Source organism: Tinamus guttatus, unplaced genomic scaffold (assembly GCF_059628265.1).
Source record: "Tinamus guttatus ecotype Peru unplaced genomic scaffold, ASM5962826v1 Tinamus_guttatus_pri_ptg000048l, whole genome shotgun sequence".
NCBI lineage: Eukaryota > Metazoa > Chordata > Aves > Tinamiformes > Tinamidae > Tinamus > Tinamus guttatus.
In genome coordinates this window covers 4124355-4141518 of record NW_028288582.1, presented here as the reverse complement: position 1 = coordinate 4141518, position 17164 = coordinate 4124355, and the positions used below count along the sequence as shown (strand labels likewise).

The 17164-nt window shown below is 42.8% G+C and overlaps 1 protein-coding gene across 1 annotated transcript in view; it reads right to left on the bottom strand.

Moving 5' to 3' along the window:
* Nucleotides 1-17164, bottom strand: part of MTHFD1 (methylenetetrahydrofolate dehydrogenase, cyclohydrolase and formyltetrahydrofolate synthetase 1) — a 39372-nt gene that overhangs the window by 8865 nt on the left and 13343 nt on the right. The window contains exons 9-22 of the mRNA XM_088539495.1: nucleotides 13666-13793; nucleotides 13254-13351; nucleotides 12769-12942; nucleotides 12146-12282; nucleotides 11840-11886; nucleotides 9738-9845; nucleotides 9566-9640; nucleotides 7765-7867; nucleotides 5457-5533; nucleotides 4367-4507; nucleotides 1794-1862; nucleotides 1107-1218; nucleotides 885-1024; nucleotides 509-550 (exon numbers count right to left, since the gene is read on the bottom strand). Of these exons, the coding sequence (XP_088395621.1) occupies nucleotides 509-550; nucleotides 885-1024; nucleotides 1107-1218; nucleotides 1794-1862; nucleotides 4367-4507; nucleotides 5457-5533; nucleotides 7765-7867; nucleotides 9566-9640; nucleotides 9738-9845; nucleotides 11840-11886; nucleotides 12146-12282; nucleotides 12769-12942; nucleotides 13254-13351; nucleotides 13666-13793 (1451 nt within the window). The remainder of the gene's footprint in view (nucleotides 1-508; nucleotides 551-884; nucleotides 1025-1106; nucleotides 1219-1793; nucleotides 1863-4366; nucleotides 4508-5456; nucleotides 5534-7764; nucleotides 7868-9565; nucleotides 9641-9737; nucleotides 9846-11839; nucleotides 11887-12145; nucleotides 12283-12768; nucleotides 12943-13253; nucleotides 13352-13665; nucleotides 13794-17164) is intronic.

The following is a 17164-nucleotide window of genomic DNA, read 5'->3' as shown; positions in this document are numbered from 1 at the left end:
AGAGCATTATCCAAGTGCACATGGCCATTCAAAGAACAAGGTTAGAAGCTGAGCCTTTAGTTCCCTTTCCCTCCGCTTGCAAAGACAAGGGGAAAAAATGTGCTGCTGCTCAGAGTAATTAGACAGGCACTCTGAATATTTTCAGAAACAATATTTCAACCAAGCAATTACTCTCTACTGAGAGGGTCGAGACACAGAGCAGATATCACAATGAAAAATTAAGCACACAGACAACTGTGTGAGCTAAGAAGAAACAAAAGGCTCTATATACTGACTAGGTCAAGTACAATGAATGCTCGAAAGAGAGAAAAGAGCCGAAGAATCATCGCTAAATAAAATAAGAAAGGGGTGTAGAGGAGGGAATGTTACAGCTGATACAAAGAAGCATTTCCTCAGCAGCTAAGGAAGGGACATACTAGCTATTCAGATACACACTGCATGACAGTGTCTTGCAGTAACTGCAGTTAACTGATGAGCTAGCGGCACGCAAATGGCTAAAAAAGGTTACCTCTTCCGTATACTCCTTTGGTAAAGGAACCCCAGCACTGACCTGGAAGGAAAAAAAAAATAAAAAGAATGAACCCCAAAAGATTTTTATTCATAAGAGCAATTTGCTCTGGGCTGTTCTTAAACTGAATCAAGATCTAAGACACTACTTACGGCCAATGCCCAGGCGCCCCAGCGTGCAAACACTTCATTATGACAATAAAACAAGTGTAGCATATGACATGAAGCAGCTTGTAGCCAACAGAGACATATGGATTGCTTTTACAACAGCAAATCTCAAGACAATACAAGTCCATCAAACGCCACAGGGCTTTAAGTGACTGAATTGGAAAAAACCTCAGCACCTCACAGGCATAAAACGCTTGCCTAGTACTTACTGCAGGGCCTCCTCCATGCATCTTTAGAGCTCGGACAGTGGCAACCAACACCACCACATGGGGCCGGAGACCAGAGTAGCGGCACTTAATGTTGAAGAACTTCTCCATGCCAATGTCAGCCCCAAACCCTGCTTCTGTAACTAGAAATGAGGACGAAAACTTGTGAGAGAATGCTGAGCGATAAAAAGGCATCTCCCCTCCCTGCAAAAAGCACACACTTACCAACAAAACCATCTTTGCCCACAAGCTTCAGTGCAATTTTATCTGCCAGCACTGAAGAATTCCCGTGTGCAATATTGGCAAAAGGTCCAGCATGAACAAACACTGGTGTGCCCTGGACAAGAGAGGGAGAGGGAGGAAGGACGACAGGGAGAGGAAAGGGAAAAAAAGAGAGTAAAATTCAGCAAATCTTTAGCATTTCAGTAGGTAAGCACAACGGTGTCTGAAGGTAAAGAAATACTTTTTACAGACAATTCTGAAAGTCTTCCAGTCAAACACTCATTATCAGTATTACGACCACAGGACAAACAGGATTATAATAATCTGCAGAAGTAGAGATATTAATCCTCTTATGAAAAGGATGGCTATATCCCAGCAACTCTCCCACATGCTCCTGCACCCACGCACCACAGACTCTCCAAACACTTCCTGGTGCTGAAGGAAACCGAACGGGGACAGCGGGGCTTAGCAGACTCCTTCAGAAACCATCCCACAATCCAAGAGCAGACCTAGGAAGAAGGGAGCCTTCCCCTGCAGCCCTGAACTCAATGTAGGAAACCACAATAAACTGCTCCTCCAGCCCCAAGCAGAGCAAACCAGCACTGATTTGCCAAGAGCAAACTAGACTGGTTCCTTTTTGGCTTCAAGCACACACATGCACCAAGCACTTAAAAGCCCTTCTGTGCTCACCTCTAGTGTCTGCATGAGGTTGGGCTTAACAGCATCTTTCATCAAGACGGCCAGAGCACCAGTCACTCCCTAAAGGATAAAGAAGAGCAGTCAGTTCCCAGACCCACCAAAGGCTTCCATGCAGCTCCTGTGCAGTGCCAAGGCTCTCCTTTTGTCACCATGAGCTTTCGGGCTGTTGCTCCAGGCACCTTTCATTCTAGATCCCCACCACTTCAGTACCTTGGCTCTAAATATGGGCAAAGGGGAATCACCTTCTGCTACATCCTGCCCAAGTCTTTTGTGCACAAGCAACCTTTAAAGTGAATCCTTGTCCTTGTGAGAAGGGACATGCTGGCACCATGAAAGGCAAATATGGGAGTCTGTTTCCTCTTAAGAGGTAGCTCATACCCTGCTGCAAAGCTAACGCCCATAACTCCACCTGCACCCACCCAGGAAGGGAAGCTGTGGTTCTGTCATCTTGCGACTGACAGTCTAGTGGAAACCCAGCTGGCTGCTACTCAGCACTTCCAACTGCCACCGCACAGACTAAGCCAAATGCTCAGAGCACTTATGAAAAACCTGCAACCATTATTTCCTTTCCTCTTAATTTCAACTGGATTGCAGCACTCAATTATGTGAAAGATTTTTCTTTCCTTTTTTTTTTTTTTTTTTTAAAAAAAAAAGGAAATTCACTGCTTTGTTTCATTAGTTTCAATCTTTCAAGAAGAAAGCTTCATTAACATTTAATGGAAAAGCTTTAAGATTCAGTCATCTCGAGAGTAATGAAAGCCATGGAGTCAGATTCATATCCACGATGACATTTCAGGTCTGTGTCACTCAGTGGCACTTCAATACATCTCCATTTTTAAAATGTAGACAGTTTTTGCTTCCACATTTCTTCCCTACTTTTTCAGATGTCCTAGTAACACAGCTCTGACACTGCTGTCTCAGAGCAGAAGGGACTTGCCCTTGGACATATCGTTATGCCAATCTGGCCTTTGAAATCACAGGGTTTCTGCCTGCATAACGAATATGTAATGCAGACCTGGTGATCCAAGCCCACAGCTGCGTCTGCAAAAACAGGTATAACACCAGGAGAACCTGCTGGATGGATCTGATACCATCTTCTGCTCTGCAGTTTCAATTAAAATATTGAGGTTTAAAAAAAAAAAAAAAGTCTTGGGTGGAAACACTTTTATTACCCAGACTGCATAAAACGCATAAAGCAACTCCCTACCCAAGGGCCATCTGCATCTGCTGCAGACAGGAAGCAAGACTTTCCCCAAATAGGAGCTAACCAAGGTCCTTGAGGTCAAAACTGCAGCACATTAGCAACATGTACCAAAATTTCCAAGCTGTTTACAGGTACATTTAGGCATGTGCCTTCCTTCACCGCCAGTGAAAGTCTCAAATCACAACATTTACAGATAAAGGGTTCCCAGGCTAATCCTTTTTTGCAGGGCCAGAGTTATGCCATGCATCTAATTTAATATTTCTCAGGCTTGTCCTGGAAGGAAGAAAAGGTATAGACAGGGAGAGCATGAGCTGGAAGCTTTGTGCTGTCTCCCATCTTGCTAGAACCCTGATCCGGATACCCATCCTGGGGATTCTTCTGTCCCCAGACCAGCACATTCAAAGAATGCAAGCAGCTCCACAAACACCGCATCGTGCTAGCTTGCAAAACTGAAAAAATCTAAGAAATCTATTACACAGGACAAGCTTATTATTCCTCTATTGAGCAGCAAAACAGTCCCAAACCTGTTCTCTCTCTCTTGAGGCAAAGTGGCAGGGCACAGTTCACACACACATGGAGCTCAATCCCCCTTCTTTCCTCCAAATGGAGTTGCTTTCTCCAAAGCCTTTACTGCAAGGAGTGCCTGGGACACAAGCTGACACGCTGCTGGAGAGAGTGGTAGCTGACACACTCCACAGATGTGCCAAGAACTGGGTTAATTATTGCATGGGCAATTGCAAGACAGTGCCTCAGCTTGGGCCCTTCCTCTGTTCCACATACTAGTAACAGGCATCACCAATTTCACTATATTCAGCATTTCACACAGTGAAAATATGGGATTTGTGTCTCCCTCCCATGTCCTCCCCCCCATCACTGCCATATGAAAACCTTGCACTTATTTGCAAGGAGTTCAGCTCTTATAATATTGTCTCCCAGCAGAAGATATTTCATCATCTGTAATTAAACCTGCACAGGCTTTGTGTCTGCTCAGTGTTTTCCTCCCTCCAGGGAGCCTGAGAAACAAGATGGTCAGCAGGATGTATTTTGAATTCTTTCCATTCGTATTTATGCTTCTTCTCCAGATGCCAAGGTGCATTTCTCCCCCCACCTCGTGTTAACTCCCACAGTGCTAACTTCAACCTTACATGCAGCACATCAAACCCCTTGGTCGTGCTCAGGACACAGGCACCACAAGCTGTATAAAGTCACATACCTTCACTAAACCTAAGGGTCAAGATTTCACCTTTAATTTTCCATATACTGATGCCTTTTCCATATTATAACTATCTCTTTACGCAACCCAAGTCTTTCAGACACAATAGTGGGAATTCAGCATTTAAGGACCAAATGGCTCTCTTACAAGGTCATCTGCTGTAACTGGTTCTCCCCTCTTGCTGGAAGCCACCATCATTCTTCCCAGTCGTGTCCTCATATCCTCCAAGCCATCCGCGAGCGCTAAGACTGCCATGATTTCACTGGCCACTGTGATGTCAAACTGAGCCTGCAAGAGATGAACACAGACCGAAAAGGACTCATCGTAATTCCCTATCAAAACCCTTACCTCCACTAAATGATTGGAAAAAGGCCATCTATCATCTTAAAAAAAAAAACACACACATACATAAAAGCAATCTAAAGTATTACTCCGAGAACATACTTCACTTCAAAAATGTAGCTTTTAGCTAGATTCTTTTCTGCAGCCTGAGGTAAAAACAGCTTATTCCATTGCTATTATGTGAGACCCTCCTGGTGCATAAATTACTAATTCGTGGCAAAACGTTCAATACCAAAAAAACATATTTTTGAAGACTGAGCTTACTAACTTGTCTGACCATCACTAAACAGTAAAATATACAGTGGAATCCAGCAGATTCTGTAGAAATTGAAGAGATTTCACCTGACATAACAGACACCTCCATCTAAGCTAAGCACTCTAGGGACCTTTTCTAGTCAATAAAGAGGATCTTTGAGCGCAATCCATTTGAAGGATTAACTTGACAGCTACTTAAGGATGACAGGAATCACAGTGCATACTGCCTGTTTTTCCTCTATTGATTATACAATAAATCTAGGCAAAGAGCTCAGAAGCAGCATCTAGTTTTGGCCAGATGCATCCTGCCCAGAGGGCCTGGAGCAGCTAAGATTAGCAACTGCCATGTGTCATATTTGCAAAGGGTATTTGTGCATCACTGTTACTGTGCCACGGTCATTCCAGTTTATGGAGTCGACATTCAGAAAAGGAAAAGGGAGGAATGGATGATAACACTGGACAGAACATTGGCAGTGAATTTAACCGTTTGCTGTAAGGAGCTTTTTTGCTTTCTCCTTAACAAGTTACTGGTAGCAGCTGAAAATGAGTTGAGTTACAGAATCCTGTCTTAGGACCATGTTTTTTTTAACCTTCGTGTTTTTTAAAAGATGGAATAATGCAAGAGAGGGGGAACAATTACCGTTCGCGAGAATCCTTTTTCTGTTGGAGACTGTCCAATAGTGATTCTCCTAAGGAACCTGTCATTTGTATCCAGCACTGCAGGGATGCAGACAGAATCATGAGAAGTGACATTTCAAGTCATACATTTTAATCTCTATCCTATTACAACCACCCAACTAGGCCAGGCAAGAAGATTTGGTCTAAGATACTGTTTTGTCCTCAACGGCAGCAAGCACTACACAGGATTCTTCCACCCAACCATAACTGCAGTGCTGTTAAGATGCCCACAGGTGCACATTGGAGATACTACACTGGATCCAGAGGGAATCAGTCCCCCTGCTTCTGCATTAACCGTAAGACACCAGCATCCCCAAAGCAGAGCTGATTCCAATTACTTTTTCATCATCACTAGTCAACGTAAGATCAGGAAATTACTGCAGCCTAAAGGGAACAGAATTATCATTTTAGAAGTTAAATGATAGAATGGACAGATTCTACCCTTTTACTGGGAATAGTTTATGTTTGAGTTAATTGGGCGGAGCTGAACTAACCAATATTGGCTTAAATTTTGTGCTTCTTACTACCTGCTTGAAATATCCCAAGTATTTTATGGAAATTTCCCATGAGACAGACTAATTTAGTCAAATTAGAGGCTATGAAGCAGATTTAGAAGAATATGTGTCACACTGTGTTTTCATAAAAAGGACAAAAGGAAATACTCCTGGGGTTTAAAAGAGAAAGATCTGTCTGTATTTGTAATTCCTTTTGCTACTGAAAAACAAAACCATCCAGGCTGCTTCACCAGGAGAATCAATCTTATGTTTAGTTAACTAAGAAAGCAGCCACACATCTCAGAAAGCCACAGATTACTGATGTGATTTGGATTTGTAACGTCCAACCTAATGACATATCCCAGGATACTCAAGTTTTGGCTAAGTGTTTCGACTGAAGATGTGAATTCGGCTGGGAAAATCAGAGGACAGGCTGGAGGGGTAACAATCTCACAGAAAACCAGGAGACTTTCACCAGGTGCTACCAGAGTAATTTGTTTAACAGGAAGGACTGTATAAAACTGGGAAAATCCTTCAGAAAAAAAGCCTCCATAAGATATCTGACAAATACTGTTACAAAGTAACACTGAATCCACATGCAAATTCTGTACTTGAACAGATGTTGCAGGGCATACATGTTCCAAAATAATTTCTAGCTAAAAAAGCAGCTAGACTAACACGGACCCCAGAAGATGTTTATTATTATTAGAGCTTATTTTCACACAAAAGGTAAAAACCTATTGTTTCTTAGTGCCTTTACACTATTTAACCATGTCTGATGATCCTGATATCAAATACTATAATAGGTTTAGAAAAAGTATATTAAGTGAAAAAATATAAAGCTTCCAATTTAAGGCTTCAAGGAAAACAGAACATAATAGAACTTTAAAGAGGAAAAAAAAGAGTCATATTAAAAATTTAAAAACTGAGTGTATCAATTACATCATTCAAGTGCTGTCTTTAATGATGTTAAATATCTGTACATGGGATTCCTTAATATGGAATTATCCAGAGGCTGCTCTTACAATGAAGCCTCATAAGGCCAGGTGTTTCTGCTGTTCTGTGGGGTGCAAGTGTCTGGACAGCACTGCTTTAAACACCAGAACAATGTCAAGTCAATCAGTTGCTATTATCTCTTGGCAGCTGTAGCTGAACCAAATGATTCAAGTGGGACAATATCAAGACCAGTACCTGGAAAGATTTACTGCTTTCTCATGCTGTTAGTAGATTTATATTGTGACTTATAAATAAATCTCAGAAAAAAAATCCACAAGAAAAAAAGTCTCTGCTATTGTTCCATGATAGACAGTAATCTTCAACAGTTTAGGATGCAGCTGACTGATTACAGGGGGTGGGAAATCAGCATTTATTGGCAATTAAACTTCACAGAAGGCAGCAGACTCACTGCTGCTGCACATAACATCCTTGCAATTTAACAAGATAAATTTTTCAAAGGGAAAAAGGCTGCTGGCTACAGTTGCCATCTCTGAACTCTGACAAATCCAGAAACAGAAACCTGCACCAAAGTGACGTCTGCTCTGAATTCACAAAGATTAAGATTCAAGCTCCTCTGTCAGACCCTGTAGTAATGAGATTCCAGTTACAGTCCAAGAAAACATCTATCTCATCAAACACTCCAAAAGAGAGGCCAGCCAATTCCTCTCTCTCACTTTTCCAAGAAAAAAAGAAAAAAAAAAAGTTCCTGCTACATTTGCAAGTTCTTGTTTCACACACATTTTGTTTCCTATCAATTCCTTCATTTATTGACTCTCGTACCTCTTTGCCATGTTATGGTGGCTGGGTCAATATCCAGTCTCACAAACACGTTCATCTCTTCCTTTGTCAAAGCCTCAGGATCCGTTTTGCTAATGCCCAATTTCTAGATGGAAGAAAACAAAACAAAACAAGAATTAGAATGAAAATATTTACAGAAATTATTTTTTATTAAAGCAATTAGCCTTGGCAGCCACATGTGCATTTTCAGAAATAAGGAAGAGATGCCTTTTAGATACTCCTTCTCCTAGGACCCACACAATGTAGGAGGATCCCTATCAAGATACCTGGAAGCAGAGCTTGCCGCTGGCCAGCGAGTAAAGAGCAGTGCAGACAAGAGAGCTCATTGGGGCAGGTTGCCACCAAATTCTTTGTAAAGCATCTACAGAAAGAGTAAGGAACTGCAGAGCTTCCTCTTACACGCCTCGCTCCAATCATTATCCTCACGTGCTTACATCCATTCCTCATTAGCTTGCCGAGGGTCACTGCACGCACACGCACTGAAACACGCCGCTTTCAGCAGGCTGGTTAAGCAGCACAAAGGAGGAATTAAACAATTCAGTCACAAGGCTGCCTGCATCCCAGCAAGTTCATCTTGAACAGCCTGAGAGGATGGGCAGCTTGCCAAGTTGCTTAATTGAGAGAAGAATTATCTCAAGAAGCCTGATACAAGTGCAAGCATAGGAATGGGGCAAATGATTGAGGTTATTTATGAATGAGGTTATTTATTAGACCACTAACTCCACCTTTTCTCCAGAACAGCAGAGAATAAAGTCTCTGCCTTCTCAAGCACAGCATGTTTACAAATAAAAACAGGAAGCTCCCCCTTTCTGGAGTATCAGTATACCTTTCACACCTCAATCTTCACAAGCGGAGGAGCAGTTAGGGTAGCGTTCCCTCAGCATCCATCCACCAGTAACATCAAGCAACACGGTATCATTTCCTTGTTCAGCAGAGGAAGCAAACTACATGTTCTCTTATGTTTGAGACAGTACAGCCAATTAATAAATCAGAGCTTTAGCTTCCTAAGTATCGTTCCTAGATTGGTGTTCCTGATCTCCAAATGGGCAACTGATCCAGCTTCAATATTGTACAAACAGGTATGGTATGCAACTTGGAAAGAGCTCAACAGGCCCAAGACAAAAAGGTCTGAGACCAATGCAAAATCATTCTGCTGTTAATCCTCATTTTTGCAGAGGCCAAGGACACACACACATGGGGTCATGATGATTTCTGAGGATGAGAAGAGCTCTAATCCACTCAGGAGCTGCAGCCTCTAGGCTGCTCATTTAACTTTGTTTTTTGGGGGGGTGGGAAGGAGGCAGGAGGGTAACTATCAGTTTTTCTGTATTTGTTCCGAGTTAGAAAATAAAATTCTCTACCCTTTTTCCCTTCTGTACTCTAAACTTGCTTCTTTTGTGCAGAATTACCTCAGCAGCTGCCACATACAATCCTTAGTTGTAACCGAGCATAAAGGACAAAGACCCATCTTAAAGACAGGAAATTGACATTATTAATATAAGGCTCTAAGCCCTAATCTCTCTTCCTTCTACCTACTAAGTTATTCAAACAGGGTATGACAAATGGAATTAGATCAAATGATTCCTCCCCCTTGGGGCTGTGTCTCATTGTTATCTGTGCTGAAAAAAGGGCTACCATCCTTTCCCACTTTATCTGTAATCAATAAATGCCATCAGCATAACCTATGGGACAGCACAGTGGTTTCTGCAACCTGATCCTTGCTTATGCAGCCTAAGAATAAGTGGTACAGAACCAGGTACCTCTTTGAGATCAGTGAACTTACCTGTAGTCGTCGAATCTGAATGTCTGAGAACTTCCTAACGCCATTGACAGAAGGCACCAAGCGGTTATAGAGAGCCTTAGAAAATGAAACACACAGTTAGTGGGGCTGACACCCCCAAAATATCTTAACCAAAGTGGGTCGGGCTCAACCACATCCTAAGAAAGGATCCTACCTGGTCAGTCTGAGTTAGCTCATGGAATATACGTGCATCGACAGCAGCAGCAACCAGGTTGTTTGCAGCAGTGATAGCGTGGATGTCACCAGTGAGGTGAAGGTTAAACTAGAGGATACAAAATACATCAGTTAACTGAAAAACGCAGCAGGATGAGGTATTTCAATTCATTGTAGCCAGATGGAAAAGGAAATATTAATAGCAATGTTAAAGTGGGTGAGGGTAGAAGGGGAGAGATTGCTCAGTACAGTATGCGGAAGAAAGATTTTCTCTAAAACAGAAAAATGCCTCCCCCACATTTATGTCATATTACAAACTTCAAGAATGATGCCTTCATATGAGAAGGTTTTTGCATGACAACAATTCTGACAAGCTGCTTGATACCCGAGAAGACCATGGAGTGACACATGTGCACAGCACTTCCCTTACCTCCCTCCTGACCCACACTATTTGCACAATAGGTTTGACACCTACATTAGCTGAAGTGGCTGCTGCTCCCACAAAGATGCCCGAGCTGAATTCCAGCTAGCAGCCTTGGGTAGTGACAGCCGGGTAGAGCTGCAATTGCTTAGAGCTCTGTACAAGCTACCCACCCAAACACCTGTACAAGAACTCAGGCAGAGCTTGCAGACTACATACCACACAGTGACACTGCTAGTAGGTTTCTTGTTCTATTTAAAGATAATTTGAGCAAGTTTGTCTCCATGAGTTACTTTGCTGCACTACAGCTATACTGACAGGAGACTCAGAACATATAGCTCACATGACAGACAAGAATTAGGGCAAAGGGGAAGAAGGGGGTGGTTAAAACCATCTTTCCTCTGGAGCAAAGAAGGAAAATGACATTAGAAAAAGTCACATGACAACAGACTAAGCTACCACACACTTCATCAGTCTTGCTACTGTGGTGTTAAAAAGTCGTCAGTTAAAAACAGAGTCGAACTATCACATGCTAATTTATCAGTTCTAATTAGCATATCTAATTACTGCCCATTCTTATCCACACAACAAGAACCAATTACTATCACCTTGGATAGTAGTGAGATGCTCCTCGCTTTAGAGCATCTTGTTAGCTAGGTATTTCTTGGGAAAAAAGCTGCATGGAGATACAGCTGATGAGTTATCTCCAGGCACATGCATTTTATAAGGCTGGCGTTTATTAAAACGCTCCCCCGAGCCTACAGTAGTTCCATTTCTATCATGTGGGTCATGCTTAAATAAGGTCCCTTTCCGTCAGCTTCCAAGAGCAGGGCTGTTTGCCACGGCTGCACACAGCCAAGTATTTTGCCTTGTCTTGTTAACAGGCACAAAAATGAGGAGATGATTTTTCCTCAGTCGCATCTACCATTCACAGATCTTCTGCCACCTGACTAAATCAATCTGCCAACGCCTTGACGTTTTTATCTTTTATGGACTTGCCACATCAATCAGAACAAACAGCCCTTTGATCATTCCTGCTTTTCCTCTTAGAGCTGCCCTGCACCAGTGAGTGCACAAGAGAGCCTACAAGCAGTCACATGAGAGCTGGGGAGGCATGACAGCACATGGCAGCACATGTGCCTCAGCTCCCAGCCCCCAGGCACAGCATTTTACTTGCTGTCAAGTCGCGTTAGAAATACACATAAGTACTAGTCACCTGCAAGATGACGCTTTGGCACTATGCATTTTCAGCTTCCCATCACATATTAGCAATCTAAAATATAAGTAGACTGAAATAATTCATAGTAAAAGTGACCACCACTGCTGACAGAGCTATTTAGTATGCTTCCAAAATGTAGTAAGGCATTATCACCTTCATTTCAGTGCTGGGAAAAGGAAGCACAGGATGTACTTTGCTCTAGGGTATGCAGCAGTTCAACAGTAGAAAAGGGCAGGGAACAGATTCTTGCTACTCAGTTCTATGAAGTATTCTCTGACCGTGCAGACATCTTCCTGAAGCAAAAGATGATGTTTGCTTCTGAAAAGGTTCTTCTGAAATCAAGCGCCTGTTCTTGGACAGCTACACTGAGCCATGAACAAAGAGATTTCAAACTACCTGACTACAGTATCTCTTGAAAGTCTGCAGACTATTACGTACAATGAGGCTTCATATTAAAAATTACCTCTTCCATGGGGATAACCTGAGAATAGCCACCACCTGCAGCTCCACCTATAGAGAGATAATAGTCAAATTGTGAAAATAAAGCAGTCCTTAGCCCAGAGTGATATCACATGTATTTTCTTAAGAGACAGCTTAGTTAAAGTCCCAGCCCAGCAGTCTGGGACAAGACTGAAGAACATACTCCATGTTTTTCTTTCCTAGAGAACTGTAATCCTAACTGGGAATTATTCAGAAGAGCAGAAAAACCCCTCTCTGAATGCCATCTTTCCCCATTCACTCCAACTGCAAGCAGCACAAGAACTCATACCTTTTATACCAAATGTTGGCCCCTGAGAAGGCTGCCGAACACAGGCAAAGACGTTCTGATGAAGGTGAGCTCCCAAGGCTTGAACAAGACCTATGGTAGTGGTGCTCTTCCCCTCTCCCAGGGGAGTGGGAGTTATTCTGCAGTACAAAACACAACAGACACAATGAAGGCCTCAAGGTAGGTAAGACTCAAAACACTCACAGAGATAACAGTCACCAGTGAGTGAAATTAATACCAACTCAAGACCTGTTTTGGTTCAGATTTCAGCTAATTGGAAACTGGAATAAGACTGGGAGATTATTATGTGGCTTTTCTCTAAACCAACTTCCTGGTAATTGTTGGACCAGAAGGACTTTGAATATGATCCATTTTGCCCTTCAAATCAATCTCACCTGCAGAGCAAAACAAATGAGTGTCCAGGAGAGAACTACTAAATCACTTTCCCATTATTTGCCACAACTATTTCCCAAACAGCCCAGATTTTCAGAGTGATCTGTTAAAGCCTAGTGTGTCTCACATAACCACCTTACCAAAGGGCAATGAAGTGACAAGCCCTGTTGACAGGATTTCTTTTCACCATGACACCACGTACACAATGTCCCCTCAGTGAGGGAAGCACCTACCCAGTAACAACAACGTATTTGCCGTCTGGCTGGTCCTGCAGCCGCCGGAGAGCCGACAGTTGAACCTTGGCTTTAGTTTGTCCATAGAGCTCCACCTCGTCCGGGAGCAGGCCAATTTCTTTTGCAACTTGATCAATGGGCTTGGGTATGCAAGATCGCGATACTTCAATATCACTTAAAGAAAGACAGCAGGTCAATGATAAAACACAGATTTCTCACAAATTTTCTATCTCAGGCAGGCACAACCCACAAAGACCCATCTGTGATTTTGATGGGAATCTCGGCCTCTCCTAGCTAAATGAATCAATCCCACCAACACAGGTTGCATTAGAATAGATGCTTGTTCAAAGCAGATTTTTTAAAATAAAAAAGAACACATTTCTGTAGACATCTTTCATGCTCCCTTTGCATACTTCGAATTGTTCCTTGAGGGCTTTACATCCACAGCTCCTATGTCAAGGTGCTAAGTAAACTGAAAGCATTACCTGGGAACAGGCATCTTTAGAGTAAGCTGGTTATACTGGATGTTCCATTTTCCAGGCTGGAACTTCTCCAGAAACCGTTGCGCACTCTCCACTGTGCTCTAAAACGAACATGAGAATACACTATGGCAATCACTGTTGTACAAACCACAATGCAGGAGCTCAGAATGGATTTCCCCTCCCCTATAGCTCAGTTTGGGATTAACGCAAGATGTTTTGGTTAAAGCCACTACTAAAAATCCAGACTGATTTTTTACTTGCATTTTTTCTTTAAAACAAACAAACAAAAAACCACACACTTCTGCTGCACTGTTTTATTATTATTGCATTCTGTGCTAGCAGAGAAAAGGAGGCAGATGGCTTATACTGTTATCTCTCCTTTATCCCACCACCTTGTAGACAGCTCTTCACATACCTGCATTAACATGGCTACAGTCATAGGCCCGACGCCACCAGGGACAGGGGTGATGTAAGAAGCTTTTTCCTTTGCTGTACTGTATGCCACATCTCCTACAACTCTCTTCCCACTGGCCTTTGTGCTGTCTGGGAACATAAGCAAAAAAAAAAAAAAAAAAAAAAAAAAAAAAAAAAGCTATACAGGTCACATTTCATCAAAACAACAGGGAAGGCAGCACTGAGTGATCACAAGCCGTTGCCTCTGTTGGAGTAACCACACCAGAGCTGAGTCTCCAGGAGGTTACAAAGGATGCAGGTACTTTCTCAGTGGCATGTGGCACATAGGGTAGTTTGAAGACGATGCCAAAATAAATGCAGCTTCTGGCAGCAGCAGGACAAAAACCACAGCCCAAGTGTTGGATCTGCTGAGGTGTAAAAAGCAAATGGGACATACAGTAGAGATGTCAGCTGAACCATCCTCTCAGCTCCTGCTGTACTGCTCCGAAGAGACAGTACAGCTTCCAGCCTGAAAGCAATATGAACCAAAGGTTTAGGAGATGTGAGAGTGAACAGTTTGCTTGTCCCAAACCACATAGATTTGCATTTCTTCTTCCATTCTTGAGGAAATCGAGGCCTTATTGTTGAATAAAATCCCATGCCTTTACAGAAAGGGAAGACAGATTGTGCTGTGCTTTTTAGTCGCTCGCTACCTTCCCAATGATGCACCAGAAAACACTGCAGCACCCAGAGATGAGAGCCTCTTGTCAAAACAGATCTCACAGGCAGCTTGAAAGCGCTCCAGCAGAGTAACCTCTTTCCTCTCTAACAAAAAAAATGCCATCCCCTGCTAAGCTACACAAACAAGTCAGAAGCAGATACAGCACTTTTTTTTCCCCAGTGGTCACCTACTCACTGTTGAGCAGGAAAGCTCAGCTGCAAGAAGCTAAAGAAAAAAATTCATCTGTCAACTGGTACTGTCACTTAAGAAACTCACCGATTTGAGACACGACATAAAAAAGCCAATCTAAGTTCCTCTTGTAGAGTAGAGGATGCTTATTTTGTTTATGATGACTTCGGGGAACTTCTTAAGTGGTGTGAGAAAAGACTGAAGATCGATTTTAATGTTGCTGCACTGCAATATTATAGTGCATACTGTAGGTGTATACTTGAATGCAACATAATCAATAATCTTAACATACATTTGCTGAGAGGGAGGATAAAACAAACTCCCAGAACAGCTGATTACAGGAAAACTGAAGAGCAAACAAAGCAGCTCCCACCTGCATCAGTTTTTAGGCGCGTTGTTACTGACAAGGAGCAGTTTGGATGTTTTGCTGCACTTGTGTTTTAAGCAATGCAGTTTTTTTTTTCCTCCAGAGTTCAAAGCTTGAACAACATCACAGCCGCTAAGGAGTGTTTCTACAGCAACTGTCAGCTTTGCTGCCTGAACTGCAGAGCAATCTGGCCTCCCAACCCAGGGAGCACTTTAATTAAGGATGCAAAAGAAACAATAATGTAATTATATTTTCTTCCGAGGACATCAAGCAAGCTTACCAATTGCCCCAGCCAGGAAGACTCCAGTCCCCAGAATGAAGAAAACAAACATTGTATTAGGCACTCCAAACAAACTACAGCAATAAGCACAAGCCAAATGCATAAGTAAATTAAAAAAAAAAAAATCCATGTCTCTGCTTCCACAGGCCAAGCACTGCCTAGAGAAACTTGCAGCAATTCAATTGCTTCTTTCAAAAAAAAAAAAAAAAAAAAAAAAAAAAGGTCTCACATTCACATCACATTTCTGTCTTTCTATCTCCATAATTTCACCTCCTTAATACACATTCTCTTGTTCTTTTAAAAACAAACTAGTTACCCAGCAGTGGCAACACTACAACTGTCCCCAGTCCCTGGGAGTCTTCCTTTGAGCAGGAGGTTCTCTAGCCAGCTAGAACATACAGGCTGGAGCACCCAGGGGCTTTGAGACCAAAGAGAGGAGCTGCCTGTACACATGGGACACACATGTACAATTACCTCCTACCTCCAGAGATGGCTGCACAGGAGATGGCTCTACAGATCCAGAAGCTGCACTTAGGCTAGTGACTCAGCGCAGTCTGGCAAGGCAAGGGCTGGAAATGGTTTGCAACTAAACTTGTTTCAATTATTTTCCTCCTGTGTATGTGTAGCTGTAACATGTTTCTGGAGGACATGTGATTTCAAGGGTTCAAGACTACATATGACCCTCACTTGCAAAACATGAAGCCACCTGCTTGCAGGTGGAGAAAACAAGCTGCTGTTTTTTCTGGACATCAACAGGAATGGTATTTCAGAGGAAGTAAATACAATTTGATTTTACAGGTCCACAATGCCAACTTGATTCCCATTACACGGAGATCTAAGTAGAGCATCTGGTCAAGGCTTTCCACGACGTCTTTCTAGTTCATCTGCCGTTCCCATCACATGAAAGATCCACAGAGGCTGATTCTCTTCTGCTGCTCTCACACCCCAAGGGTCAACATTCCTTGCTGGCTAGGGCTACACAGTCCCATGGCATCAGGTGATTCTCAGTTTTATTGCTTTATCACAGAAAGCACAGATGAGCACTTTGGAGACTGCCACTTCTGGGAACAGCTTCTGGTTGCACCATTTCCTACAGCAGAGCTATTCCTACAGGCCTGGAATACAGCATCCAGGACATCTGCTGGACTAGCCCAAGCCTTACAATAACAGTAGTAGGTAGAGAAAAACAAATACAATCCCGTCTGGAAAGGGACCATGACACACTTGTCTGCTCTAGGTTTAATGTTTCAAAAGATCTTTCCCCCTCTCCACCCAGAGAGTGGGGAAAAAGTTCCGTTCAGCTGTAATAAACACATACACAAAGCCCAAACTGCATTCAAAAGCACAACGGCAGCACTCGCTGGGGCTATGTAGCTATAACTTTTCTATCTGCAACTTTGCAAGTCTGCATGAGGCTACTTTGCATGGACATGACAAATCAGATCACCAGCACAATCACATCTATAAGGTCTCCTGTTATAAAGACAGGCACATTCAGAAACCTCCTTGTCCACCTACTGCAAATCACATCTCCACAGCCTCAGCTCTGGCAAGCTCTAAGGCAAAGGTGCTATTCCCCTCCAGGATTCAAAGCCCAGACACTGCAAGTGGTAATATTATTTTCTACATAGCACTGCAGCTGGAGAAGCTGGCAAACTTGGGTCATTTTAAATTCCCCAAATTCTGGCTTTCCAAAAGATACCACTAAAAACTCTTGCAGCCTACCAGTTGGAAAGAAGGGATTAGACAAATTAAGCAGCGTCAGAAAACGACAGAAAAGTCAGTGGCATCCAACATTTTAAAAATCTGACCAAATCTGAATCTCAGTCTTGCTGCCGTGCAGCATTGCCCGGGCTACCAACAAAAGCAGCTCAAATGCTAGAGCACTGCTTGAGGCAGTAGAACTGCAAGAAAACAGGGACGTGTTCTCAGAGCTGCAGGTCACATCGGGCCCGAAATAGGAG